The sequence below is a fragment of the Gallus gallus genome, chromosome 31 (assembly GCF_016699485.2).
Source record: "Gallus gallus isolate bGalGal1 chromosome 31, bGalGal1.mat.broiler.GRCg7b, whole genome shotgun sequence".
Lineage (NCBI taxonomy): Eukaryota > Metazoa > Chordata > Aves > Galliformes > Phasianidae > Gallus > Gallus gallus.
This window is the reverse complement of record NC_052562.1, coordinates 560,788-574,459: the sequence shown is the minus strand read 5'-3', so window position 1 is coordinate 574,459 and position 13,672 is coordinate 560,788. Positions and strand designations below refer to the sequence as shown.

The 13,672-nt window shown below is 47.7% G+C and overlaps 1 protein-coding gene across 39 annotated transcripts in view; it reads left to right on the top strand.

The window, feature by feature from the left end:
- The window catches only part of LOC112531052 (cingulin-like), a 42,177-nt gene that overhangs the window by 14,127 nt on the left and 14,378 nt on the right, over positions 1 to 13,672 (top strand). For 5 of the 39 annotated variants that reach the window (XR_005842231.2, XM_040654083.2, XM_040654082.2 and 2 more), the window contains exons 2-15: positions 55 to 113; positions 693 to 734; positions 1,285 to 1,407; positions 1,740 to 1,802; positions 3,150 to 3,248; positions 4,263 to 4,331; positions 5,319 to 5,441; positions 5,874 to 5,936; positions 7,387 to 7,563; positions 8,345 to 8,521; positions 9,526 to 9,648; positions 10,087 to 10,149; positions 11,381 to 11,557; positions 13,318 to 13,656. Coding sequence is in view for 38 of the 39 variants with exons in the window: in XM_040654083.2 (XP_040510017.1) it covers positions 98 to 113; positions 693 to 734; positions 1,285 to 1,407; positions 1,740 to 1,802; positions 3,150 to 3,248; positions 4,263 to 4,331; positions 5,319 to 5,441; positions 5,874 to 5,936; positions 7,387 to 7,563; positions 8,345 to 8,521; positions 9,526 to 9,648; positions 10,087 to 10,149; positions 11,381 to 11,557; positions 13,318 to 13,656 (1,654 nt within the window). In the remaining variant the exon portion in view is untranslated. Of the gene's footprint in view, positions 1 to 54; positions 114 to 692; positions 735 to 1,284; positions 1,408 to 1,739; positions 1,803 to 3,149; positions 3,249 to 4,262; positions 4,332 to 5,314; positions 5,442 to 5,873; positions 5,937 to 6,495; positions 7,267 to 7,386; positions 7,564 to 8,161; positions 8,522 to 9,525; positions 9,649 to 10,086; positions 10,150 to 11,380; positions 11,558 to 13,317; positions 13,657 to 13,672 lie in introns of those variants that run through there. The other 34 variants (XM_040654061.2, XM_040654070.2, XM_040654064.2 and 31 more) reach the window with 34 other exon arrangements.

Below are 13,672 nucleotides of genomic sequence, written 5' to 3'. Positions count from 1 at the left end.
TCCTGGCCTGTGGCCAACACAAAGCTCTGTTCTTTATTTTTCTTTGTCTTGCAGACTGGCCTTGTAGAAAAGGATAAGAGAAAGGAGAAAGCAGGATATGTCTTGGGAACCAGGTAAGAGTGGAGTTTCTTCTGTGTCTAGATGGTGATGTAAGAGAAAGCAAACCATCTTCAAAAACGGGGAGTGTTATAAAAAATAAGTCTGTGACTTCAGGGGCTCAACTGTGGCCTTGCTCTCACCTCTCAGCCCGCTTCTGTCCACACAAGCATCATTCCAGGTCACTTTAGCTACGGGGGATGTGACTGCTCTCCCTGTGGTGCACAGCAGGACACCTGTGTCCCAAGAGAGTGAATTAGAAACACAGAGCGCAATGGCCAAGCATAACCATGGAAAGAAAGCCATAGGGAAGGGCAGCACTGTGGATGAATCTCCAAGCCCTAGCAATGCTATGACTTAATTGTAGACAATTAACATGAAGTAGTAAGTGAAGGATTTAATTCCAGCAGTTTCCAGGGAGGGTGGTTGACTATGTAAAAGATGCTACAATGGCTCTGACAGTAGTTCTATGTGCAGAGTGAGAAAACTGTTCCTGGATATTCTCAGACGTATTCAACAAGCTGTCCACTAGATGTCCTTTTTATTAATATTGCTTTTGTTTCTGTTTTTCCTAATTTATTCATTTTGCATTGCAGAACTTCTAATCAAAGTGCCTGCTATAACGATATGTGAGAGTGGTAAGTTCAACATGCCGAGTCGGTACAATTCATATGGTTTATGACAGTACAGAAAGGCTGCTTGTTGCCAAATATATTTTTGTAAGTCTGTGTCACAAATACACATTTTTGAAGTAACCTTTTGGCTCTGCAATGTTGACTCCTGGAACCATGAGTGTACAAGATAAAGACGCATAAATAAGATGAGTCTCTTAAAGAAAAGAGGCCTCTAAGATCACACTGCACAATCTAAAGTCTTTCACTGCATAAGATGTCTGAAGATTTAAAAAGACACTCCTACCTTTCTGTCACTGGAACAGTAAATACACCTTAAAATTACATGCTCTGTACTTCACACAAAAGCAATGACAAAATGGAGCCTACACTCAATGTAGTGTGACCAGGCATCATCAGACTTACACAGAATATACTTGTTGTATTCACTAGTGGAATGCAAATGAGGCCTCAGGAAGAGTTCAGGATCCACTTGGAGGCTGCCCAGATCCAAAAGCTATGGGTAGACATTGCTTTCCCCATGACTGTTGATTAAAACTCTGATTGCCTTTACCAGCTTTCAGCAATGTACCTGCGCACCCCACTCAGCACAAAAGCAGAGGGGATTCATGTAACAGAAATGAGGAAAGGTTCTCCAAAGTGAGCAATGGAGGAGGCATTCCAGAAAGTCGGGAAAGAGGTAATTAGAGCTGTAAATGTACCTGTGCCCACCATGTTCGACACACATCCCAGGGTTAGCCCATCTCCCCACCTGATAGACACATCCCCTCTCTGTGGAGCTTCCTCTGCAGTTTGATGAGTGACACAATAACTCCCCCATATTCTGACGTATCCCAATATCCTCTCCCCACTGGAAAAACTGTAGTAGCAGTGAACAGACACCACCTTCCTCCTGGGCTGTCTTCATGTCATGTTATTCCACAGAAGATTTTTAGTAAATTTATGTGGTTCCTTATGGAAAAAAACTCTCTTACATTTCCTCTTTTCTTTATCTCTCATTTGATCGTAAAGATCCAGAATCCCAGCAAAATTCTTGCAGTGTTCAAGAACGAATTAAGGCATTTGAGTCTCTAGGTAAGTATGCTGGACCATATTTACACCGCCTGTGGTCATGCCTTAGAACATGTTGGGTAGGATGTATGAGAGTGCAGGAAAAGGGTTCCTGAGGGGTCTGTCCCTCTGAGCAAGATGTGGTGAGAACTCATGCCAGTCCCCAGCAGAAGGCACAGCTTTCTAAGACAGATGCATTTGGTCAGAGAGGCACTGTTCTGTGCTGTCAGGCACAGCCTACTCCGGCAGTGTAGCCCCACAGATCACACTTTGCATCCAGACCTTACTCAGCAAGGACATCATTTCCAGAAGTGCCAACAGTGACTTACAACTTTGTCAGGGCTGCTCAGAAGATTATCATCGCTCTCGTCACACCTCCTTCAGCTGTTTGCTGTGTCTCTCAGCTCTTTCAGACCAAAGAGCTCAGGCATCATCAGTCCACTCCAGGGCTTGTTTATGAAAGGCTTCACTCTCAGGTCTGGAAGTTGGAGCAGGGTTCTGCATAGCATGCAGAATATGTGGAGGGTAGTCATGCAGGAGAGCTCAGTCTAGTGCTATGAAGCAACCGTTTTTGGAGAAGCCAGGCTGATCCATCCCTAACAGCAGGTCCCAACCCACACTGCCCCCCCAGCCTGGAGTTCTGAGCAGCCAACTCCATGTAGCCAGTAGAGTGAGCAAGGTGATCATCCCCCTCTGCTCTGCCCTGGTGAGGCCACATTTGGAGTTCTGTGTCCAGTTCTGATGGGACAAGGTCCAATGGCTAAAAATGGAATACAGGAAGTTCCACACAACTATACAGAAGAACTTCTTTAGAGGGAGAGCTTCTGTATAGTGTTCCAGCGAGATCTGGAACAAGCTGTCCAGACAGGTGGTGGAGTCTTCTGTGGAGATATTCAAGATCCATCTGGGCACCCACCTGTGTGACTTACTGCAGGGGACCTGCTTTAGCAGTGGGGTTGAACTCGATGAGCCCAAGAGGTCCATTCAACCCCTGCAATTCTATGACTCCATGTTCCATGAGTGCTTGAGGAATCCTCTGGAAAGGAGCCTTAAGTAACAGGGAACCCCACATGGAAGGACAAGTTCTACGTCCAGGAGATACGGCAGCTGGGAAATAGTGATATTTATTTGTTCTCCTACCTGACACTGTCATCGTCCCCCACACTGCATCTTGCAAAGGCTTCCTTTCAGGTCTTTGTCCTGTGCAACATCTGAGTGCAGATGACCTGAAGAAGGGTGAATGTTCTAGAGGCTTGCCAGGCCAAGCCAGCTGTGATCTGTGCCAGGGCAAAAGAGGCAGCTGAATCTCTGCTGAATCCCATCCTTCCGGGCACATAGGACCTGCTCTTTCCGTGCCTCTGCTCTTTCCAGGTGGCCTGCTGTTGTGTTTTAACTACAACCACAGGTTAGAACTGAAGTACTCCACAGTTGCTTGCTCACTCAGACCTGCAGCAAGAAACATGAATGCAGGTAGAGAACAGGAAAGGACCGAGACAGAGAAATCAGGCATGGTCCTTGTTATTCTCGTTTTCCTTTCTTCATTCTTATTTTTTCTGTGGCAAAGAGGTTGAGGCCATCAGAGGAGTTCTGTATTCTTTTTATCATGGGGCTGATCATTCAGCACTAAAACTACTGGTGACAGGTGGGGTACACATGTTTGAATGGGGGAAAAGGATTCTATCGCAGGAGTTGGTGGGGCTCGCTGAGAGGGCTTTTAAACTAGGTTTGAAGAGAGAAGGGGATAAAGCCAGGTTTACCTGAGATGAGCCTAAGATCAGCATTCCAGGGACAGGAGTGAGAACAGTGTCCGGATGAAGTGCATCTACATCAATGGCATGTGCAAGAAACGGGAGAAGCTGGCATCTACGGCGCATCAGGAAAGTTATGATACAGCTGCCAACACCAAAAATTAATAGGACCATTCTTATGAGTATAGTGCTGAAATGGAGGACTAGTAAGTACTTTAGAGGGATAGGAAAGGAAGGAGGGACAATGGATGGCTCTCTATGTTAGAGAAGACTTACAAGTCATATGAGGAGGGGCAGAGGGAGCTGGGACTGGTTATCCTGAAGAACAGGAGGCTCAGAGGAGACTTCATCGCTCTCTACAAGTACCTCACAGGAGGTTGTGGTGAGGTGTGGGTTGGCCAGGCATCCAGAGACAGGACAAGAAGTAATGGCCTTCAGTTGTGCCGGAGGAGGTTCAGGTTGGGCATTAGGAAAATTTTCTTTTCAGAAACTCTGCTGAGTAATTAGAACAGGCTGCCCGAGAAAGTGGTGGAGTCACCATCCCTGGAGGTGTTCAAGAAGAGGGTAGATGAGGCACCGAGGGATGTGTTCTAGTGGGCATAGTGATCACTTAATGATGCTATTGTTCTATGATTATATGTGTAATTCCTTAAAGAAGTTCAATGTATTTACATGTTTCTTTGAAGATAGGCTTCACTGTATTTCCACTTTTCTATATCTTTCCTATGAACATAAGATCCCAAGCCCCAGAAACAGCCAGCAAGCATCCAAGATGGAAAGAAGAGGCTCCCATTTGTGCCTCCAGGTAAGAATACTGGATCCCAGCTCTCCGGCTTGTGGTCATCACTAGGAACATCTCAGGAGGGTTGTATCAGAGTGAGCCCTGATGAGTGTGAGCAAGATGTGGTGAGAACCCCTCCTGGTCCCAATTAGAAGGCATGGACACCTGAGAGGAAACACTTGTGGTCAGAGGGACACAGCTCGCTGCTATCAGACACATCCTCCTCGGCAGTGCATTGCTTCTGGTTGGGAGGTGAAGGCACTAGCTCACATCCTGCCCCCAGAGTCTGGCAGAACCCATTTTCTTCTCCCCACAATACACATTGCAGCTGGGGTGATGTTCCACCACCTCCCCGCTGCTCTACCTGGTCAGGCACATCCCTCTCTAGCAATGTAGACCCACAGATCACACTTCACATCCAGATTGCACTTAGCAAGACCATCTTTCCAGAAGCGTCAACAGTGATGAGCAACCTTGTCAGGGCTACTCAGAAGTTTTCCATCTCTCGGGTCACATCTCCTCCAGCCCAACACAAAGACTCCCAGCTCTGTGGGATCAAAGAGCTCAGGCATCATTTCAAAATAATCTTTTGGCTTTGTAATCTGGACACCTGGAACCACATGTGTACAAGATAAAGACGCATAAATAAGATGACTCTCATAAAGAAAAGAGGCCTCTAAGATCACACTGCACAATCTAAAGTCTTTCACTGCATAAGAAGTCTGAAGATTTAAAAAAGACGTTCCTACCATTCTGTCACTGGAACAGCAAATATACCTTAAAATTACATGCTCTGTATTTCATACAAAAGCAATGGAGCCTACACTCAATGTAGTGTGACCAGGCATCATCAGACTTACACAGAATATGTTTTCTGTGTTCCCTAGTGGAAAGCAAATGAGGCCTCGGGAAGAGTTCAGCATCTACTTGGAGGCAGCCCTGATCCAGTAGCTATGGGTAGATATTGCTTTTCCCATGTCTGTTGATTAAAACTCTGATTGCCTTTTCCAGCTTTCAACAATGCACCAGAGCAGCCCACTCAGCACAAAAGCAGAAGGGATACATGTAACAGAAATGAGGAAAGGTTCTCCAAGACGAGCAATGGAAAAGGCATTCAAGAAAGTCGGGAAAGAGGTAATTAGAGCTGCAAATGTACCTCTGCCCACCATGGGGGACACACATCCCAGTCTTAGCCCTTCTGCTCACCTCACAGCCACGTGTTCTCTGTGGATCTTTCCCTGCGGTTCCAGAAGTGGCTCGATAACTCCCCCATATTCTGACATATCCCTTTATCCTTTCCCCATTGGAAAAACTGTAGTTGCAGTGAAAAGCCACCACTTCCCTCCTGGGCTGCCTTCATGTCATGTTATTCCACAAATGCTTTTCAGTATAATTCTGTGGTTCTCTACAGAGAGTGGGGGGCAGAGGGAGAAGGGTTGAGGGGGGGGGGGGGGGGGAAACAAACAAACAAAAAAACCCAACCAACCCCCCCCGCAAAAAAACAATACAAATGAAAAAAACTTTTTCATATTTGCAATTTTCCATATCTTTTGTTTGAACATAAAGATCCAGAATCCCAGCATCAATTTTCCATTGTTCAAAAACGAAGGAAGAATTTTGAGTCTGCAGGTAAGTATGCCAGATCTTGTTTCTGTAGCCTTTGGTCATCCCTTAGAACATCTCGGGTGGGATGTATGAGAGTGCAGGGAAGTGAGCACTGAGGGGTCTGTCCCTCTGAGCAAGATGTGGTGAGAACTTCTCCCAGTACAAATCAGGAGACAGGGCTTTCTGAGAGAGGTGCATTTGGGCGGAGAGACACTGTTCTGTGCTGTCAGGCACAGCCTACTCCAGCAATGTAGTCCCACAGATCACACTTTGCATCCAGACCTTACTCAGCAAGGACATCTTTTCCAGAAGTGTCAATAATGACTTGCAGCTTTCTCTGGGCTGCTCGAAAGGTTTCCATCTCTCTGGTCACATCTCTTCTGGCCCTGTGCTGAGTTTCCCGGCTCTGTGGGACCAAAGAGCTCGGGCACCTGCAGTTCTCCCCAGGGTGTGTTTGTGAACTGGCTTCACTCTCAGGGCTGGCAGCTGGAGCAGGACCCTGCAAAGCACGCAGAACCTGCAGAGGTGGTTGTGCATAAGGGCTCATCCCAACACCACGAAGCAACTGTTCTTGGACAGACTGGGCTGATCCTTCAGTAACAGCAGGTCCCAGCTCACCCTGCTCCCCTGTCATGGAATTGTGAGCAGCCAACTCCATGTGACCAGTAGAGTGAGCAACATGATCCTCCCTGTCTACTCTGTTCTGCTGAAGTCACATCTGAAGTACTGAGTCCAGTTCTCATAGGACAAGTAGCAGTGGCCAAGGAATGGAATATAGGAAGTTCCACACAAATATACAGAGGAAGACTTTCCTTGCAGTGAGAACTTCTTTACAGTGTTCCAGTGAGCACCGGAACAAGCTGCCCAGAGAGGTGGTGGAGTCTCATCCTTTGGAGACACTCAAGAGCCGTCTGGACACCTACCTGTATGACCTACTGCAGGAACCTGCTTTAGCTGGGGGGTTGGACTCCATGATCCCTAGAGGTCCCTTCCAAGCCCTGCAATTCTGTGCCACTGTGATCCATGAGTGCTTGAGGGATCCTCAGAGAAGGAGCATTAAGCAATAGGGAACCCCAGCGGGGAGGACAGTGTCTGCATCCAGGAGATGTGGCCTATGGGAAATAGTGACATTGCCTTGTTCTCCTACCTGACACTGTCATTGTCCCCCACATTGCTTCTTTTCAGGTCTTTGTCCTGTGTAACATCCAAGTGCGGATGTCCTGAAGAAGGGTGAATATTATAGAGGTCTGCCAGGCCAGGCCAGCAGTGATCTGTGCCAGCTGAGTCTGTGCTGAATCCCATCCTTCCTGGCACTCAGGACGTGCTCATTTCCTGCCCCTGCTCTTTCCAGGAGGTGGTCTGCTGTTGTGGCTTAACAGAATGAATGCAGGGAGATAAATGGAATGGACTGTCAGAAAAGTCAGGCATGGTTGTTGTTAAATGGTTACCTTGTTGCTCTCCTTTTCTTTTTCAGCTTTAAGCCATGGGCCAAAGAAAGCTCCAAAGATGGAAAGCGGAGTGGATTCACATAGGAGACTCCAAGAAAGGCTGTCAAGGCAGAGCAAGGGGAATGCAGATCCAGTAATTCTGGAAAGAGGTAACTGGAGCTGTGAGAAGACCTGTGCCCACCATGTTGAACCTTCATCCCAGGGTTAGCACTTCTCCTCAACTCACGACCACGTACCCGCTCTGCAGTGTTTTGCAGTTTGGGATTTATGTTAGATATTAGGAGGAAGCTTTTCTCTCAGTGAGTGGTGACACAATGAAAGAGGTTGCCCGAGGAGGGTGTGGATAGCTCATCCCTGGAGGCATTCAAGGCCAAGGCTGGATGTGGCTGTGGGCAGCCTGGTCTGGTGTCAGACACATCTTATTCTAGCTGTGCATTGCTTCTGGTTGGGAGGCAAAGGCACTGGCTCACATCCTGGCCTCAGAGTCTGGCAGACCCCATTTTCTTCTCCCCACAATACACATTGCAGCTGGGGTGATGTTCCACCACCTCCCCGCTGCTCTACCTGGTCAGGCACATCCCTCTCTAGCAATGTAGACCCACAGATCACACTTCACATCCAGATTGCACTTAGCAAGGACATCTATTCCAGAAGTGTCAGCAGTGATGAGCCACCTTGTCAGGGCTACTCAGAAGTTTTCCATCTCTCGGGTCACATCTCCTCCAGCCCAACACAAAGACTCCCAGCTCTGTGGGATCAAAGAGCTCAGGCATCATTTCCTGCCCCTGCTCTTTCCAGGAGGTGGCCTGCTGTTGTGGCTTATCCACAGCCACAGGATAGAAGTGAAGCACTCCACGGATGCCCTCTCTCTCAGACCTGCAGCAAGCAGAATGAATGCAGGGAGATAAATGGAATGGACTGTCAGAAAAGTCAGGCATGGTTGTTGTTAAATGGTTGCCTTGTTGCTCTCCTTTTCTTTTTCAGCTTTAAGCCATGGGCCAATGAAAGCTCCAAAGATGGAAAGCGGAGTGGATTCACATAAGAGTGTCCAAGAAAGGTTCTCAAAGCAGAGTAAGGGGAATGCAGATCCAGTAATTCTGGAAAGAGGTAACTGGAGCTGTGAGAAGACCTGTGCCCACCATGCTGAACCTTCATCCCAGGGTTAGCCCTTCTCCTCAACTCACGGCCACATACCCACTCTGCGGTGTCTTTGCAGTTTGGGATTTATGTTAGATATTAGGAGGAAGCTTTTCTCTCAGTGAGTGGTGACACACTGGAAGAGGTTGCCCAAGGAGGGTGTGGATAGCCCATCCCAGGAGGCATTCAAGGCCAAGGCTGGATGTGGCTGTGGGCAGCCTGGTCTGGTGTCAGACACATCTTATTCTAGCTGTGCGTTGCTTCTGGTTGGGAGACAAAGGCACTGGCTCACATCCTGGCCTCAGAGTCTGGCAGAACCCATTTTGTTCTCCCCACAATACACATTGCAGCTTGGGTGATGTTCCACCACCTCCCCTCTGCTCAACAGGCATATCCCTCTCTAGCAATGTAGACCCACAGATCACACTTCACGTCCAGATTTCACTTAGCAAGGACATCTATTCCAGAAGTGTCAACAGTGACAAGCCACCTTGTCAGGGCTGCTCAGAAGGTTTCCATCTCTCGGGTCACATCTCCTCCAGCCCAACACAAAGACTCCCAGCTCTGTGGGATCAAAGAGCTCAGGCATCATTTCAAAATAATCTTTTGGCTTTGTAATCTGGACACCTGGAACCACATGTGTACAAGATAAAGATGCATAAATAAGATGAGTCTCATAAAGAAAAGAGGCCTCTAAGATCACACTGTACAATCTGAAGTCTTTCACTGCATAAGAAGTCTGAAGATTTAAAAAAGACATTCCTACCATTCTGTCACTGGAACACTAAATTCACCTTAAAATTACATGCTCTGTATTTCATACAAAAGCAATGGAGCCTACACTCAATGTAGTGTGACCAGACATCATCAGACTTCCACAGAAAATGTTTGCTGTGATCCCTAGTGGAAAGCAAATGAGGCCTCAGGAAGGGTTCAGGATCCACTTGGAGGCTGCCCAGATCCAAAAGCTATGGGGAGACATTGCTTTTCCCATGTCTGTTGATTAAAGCTCTGATTGCCTTTTCCAGCTTTCAGCAATGTACCTGCGCACCCCACTCAGCACAAAAGCAGAGGGGATACATGTAACAGAAATGAGGAAAGATTCTCCAAGACAAGCAGTGGAGGAGGCATTCCAGAAAGTCGGGAAAGAGGTAATTAGAGCTGTAAATGTACCTATGCCCACCATGTTGGACACACGTCCCAGTCTTAGCCCATCTCCCCACCTGACAGACACATCCCCTCTCTGTGGAGCTTCCTCTGCATTTTGACGAGTGACACAAAACCCCCCCATATTCTTACATATCCCATTATCCTTTCCCCATTGGAAAAACTGTAGTTGCAGTGAACAGACAGCACCTTCCCCCTGTGCTGCCTTCATGTCATGTTACTCCACAAATGCTTTTCAGTATATTTCTGTAGTTCTCTATAGAGAGTGGGGGGCAGGGGAGAGTGAGGGTGGAGGGGGAAGGAACAAAGAAACAAAAAAACCCAGCCCTCCTCACCCCCCCCCCCCAAAAAAACAACAACAAAAGAAAAAAACAAACTTCTTCATATTTGCAATTTTCCATATCTTTTGTTTGAACATAAAGATCCAGAATCCCAGCATCAATTTTCCATTGTTCAAGAACGAAGGAAGAATTTTGAGTCTCCAGGAAAGTATGTCAGATCTTGTTTCTGTAGCCTGTGGTCATCCCTTAGAACGTCTCGGGTGGGATGTATGAGAGTGCAGGGAAGTGAGCACTGAGGGGTCTGTCCCTCTGAGCAAGATGTGGTGAGAACTCCTCCCAGTACAAATCAGGAGACAGGGTTTTCTGAGAGAGGTGCATTTGGGCGGAGAGACACTGTTCTGTGCTGTCAGGCACAGCCTACTCCAGCAATGTAGTCCCACAGATCACACTTTGCATCCAGACCTTACTCAGCAAGGACATCTTTTCCAGAAGTGTCAATAATGACTTGCAGCTTTCTCTGGGCTGCTCGAAAGGTTTCCATCTCTCTGGTCACATCTCTTCTGGTCCTGTGCTGAGTTTCCCGGCTCTGTGGGACCAAAGAGCTCGGGCACCTGCAGTTCTCTCCAGGGTATGTTTATGAACTGGCTTCACTCTCAGGACTGGCAGCTGGAGCAGGACCCTGCAAAGCACGCAGAACCTGCAGAGGTGGTTGTGCATAAGGGCTCATCCCAACACCATGAAGCAACTGTTCTTGGACAGACCGGGCTGATCCTTCAGTAACAGCAGGTCCCAGCTCACCCTGCTCCCCAGTCCTGGAATTGTGAGCAGCCAACTCCATGTGACCAGTAGAGTGAGCAACATGATCCTCCCTGTCTACTCTGTTCTGCTGAAGTCACATCTGAAGTACTGAGTCCAGTTCTCATAGGACAAGTAGCAGTGGCTAAGGAATGGAATATAGGAAGTTCCACACAAAAATATGGAGGAAGAAATTCCTTGCAGTGAGAACTTCTTTACAGTGTTCCAGCGAGCACCAGAACAAGCTGCCCAGAGAGGCGGTGGAGTCTCATCCTTTGGAGACACTCAAGGGTCGTATGGACACCTACCTGTATGACCTACTGCAGGAACCTGCCGGGGGATTTAGAGGTCTGTCAGGCCAGGCCAGCAGTGGTCTGTGCCAGCTGAGTCTGTGCTGAATCCCATCCTTCCTGGCAGTCAGGACGTGCTCATTTCCTGCCCCTGCTCTTTCCAGGAGGTGGCCTGCTGTTGTGGCTTATCCACAGCCACAGGATAGAAGTGAAGCACTCCACGGATGCCCTCTCTCTCAGACCTGCAGCAAGCAGAATGAATGCAGGGAGATAAATGGAATGGACTGTCAGAAAAGTCAGGCATGGTTGTTGTTAAATGGTTGCCTTGTTGCTCTCCTTTTCTTTTTCAGCTTTAAGCCATGGGCCAATGAAAGCTCCAAAGATGGAAAGCGGAGTGGATTCACATAAGAGTGTCCAAGAAAGGTTCTCAAAGCAGAGTAAGGGGAATGCAGATCCAGTAATTCTGGAAAGAGGTAACTGGAGCTGTGAGAAGACCTGTGCCCACCATGTTGAACCTTCATCCCAGGGTTAGCCCTTCTCCTCAACTCACGGCCACATACCCACTCTGCGGTGTCTTTGCAGTTTGGGATTTATGTTAGATATTAGGAGGAAGCTTTTCTCTCAGTGAGTGGTGACACACTGGAAGAGGTTGCCCAAGGAGGGTGTGGATAGCCCATCCCAGGAGGCATTCAAGGCCAAGGCTGGATGTGGCTGTGGGCAGCCTGGTCTGGTGTCAGACACATCTTATTCTAGCTGTGCGTTGCTTCTGGTTGGGAGACAAAGGCACTGGCTCACATCCTGGCCTCAGAGTCTGGCAGAACCCATTTTGTTCTCCCCACAATACACATTGCAGCTTGGGTGATGTTCCACCACCTCCCCTCTGCTCAACAGGCATATCCCTCTCTAGCAATGTAGACCCACAGATCACACTTCACGTCCAGATTTCACTTAGCAAGGACATCTATTCCAGAAGTGTCAACAGTGACAAGCCACCTTGTCAGGGCTGCTCAGAAGGTTTCCATCTCTCGGGTCACATCTCCTCCAGCCCAACACAAAGACTCCCAGCTCTGTGGGATCAAAGAGCTCAGGCATCATTTCAAAATAATCTTTTGGCTTTGTAATCTGGACACCTGGAACCACATGTGTACAAGATAAAGATGCATAAATAAGATGAGTCTCATAAAGAAAAGAGGCCTCTAAGATCACACTGTACAATCTGAAGTCTTTCACTGCATAAGAAGTCTGAAGATTTAAAAAAGACATTCCTACCATTCTGTCACTGGAACACTAAATTCACCTTAAAATTACATGCTCTGTATTTCATACAAAAGCAATGGAGCCTACACTCAATGTAGTGTGACCAGACATCATCAGACTTACACAGAAAATGTTTGCTGTGATCCCTAGTGGAAAGCAAATGAGGCCTCAGGAAGGGTTCAGGATCCACTTGGCATTCAAGGCCAAGGCTGGATGTGGCTGTGGGCAGCCTGGTCTGGTGTCAGACACATCTTATTCTAGCTGTGCATTGCTTCTGGTTGGGAGGCAAAGGCACTGGCTCACATCCTGGCCTCAGAGTCTGGCAGACCCCATTTTCTTCTTCCCACAATAACACACTGCAGCTGGGGTGATGTTCTACCTCCTCCCTGTTCCTTTACCAGGGTCACAGCTCACTGGTGTCAGACATAATCTACTCTATGTATGTACTGACTCTAGTTTGTAGAATAAGGCTGGGAAGACATGATCTTACTTCTTAAACTTACTTTTAACAATCCTCCAGCAGGTGGTAGATCTACAGGTCCTCAGCAGACAAGAGCAGAAGGGAGCAGACTTTTTATGTTGTTATCAGCCTGGAGATATCCCTGCTGTCTGGTAGCAAAACAACGCCAAGAGATAGGGAGTTGTGAATTGTGGAGAGCAATGCCTGGAAAGTAACAAGGGAGGATAAAATGCATAGAGGGCGTGGTGAAGGGTTGGACCTCTAGCTCAGGAGCTTGGTTTCCCCACTTCTATTCCACTGGAAAAGGAATAGGAAATCAGACCTGAATTGGATTCCTGCTGCTCTACATATTCTTGCCCTCTACACAGTTCCCTTTCTGCTGAAAAGAGCTTCTGAAGGCCATGTTTTGCACTTCAGCACACTCTTGGGAATGTCTGCTTAGGAACTAAAACTAAGGGATTTCTTCCCCTGACATTCCTTGTATGAAATGCGCAACCTGCTCAGAGAGACAAGGCCTCAAATGACCGGAGCCAGTGTTAGCTTCCAGTCTCTGTTCTCTTTTTTTAACAGGAAGGACAGTGGAAACAAACACCTCATGGGGCCAAGAATCCATGCGGGAGGAGATGGAGAAGATTCTGAGCGAGAAACTGGCTGTGCTGCAGAGACAACTGGAAATGACCCAGCAAGCAATCCCACCCATGAAGGAAATGACCAACACCTGGGCCTCCCTTCAAAAACTCCCTGAGAACATGCAAGCCCTGCAGAAAGGTTTGGAGAACCTGCAGGTGTCCACAAAGGAAGACCTTCAGACGCTCAGAGCAGACCTGGAGGAAAGAGTACCAAAAGCATGGAATACACCCGAAATGCCTGAGTCTAAAGAGAATCTGGTGGAGGTGGAGAACCAGGCAGGTGAGCATGGCACCCC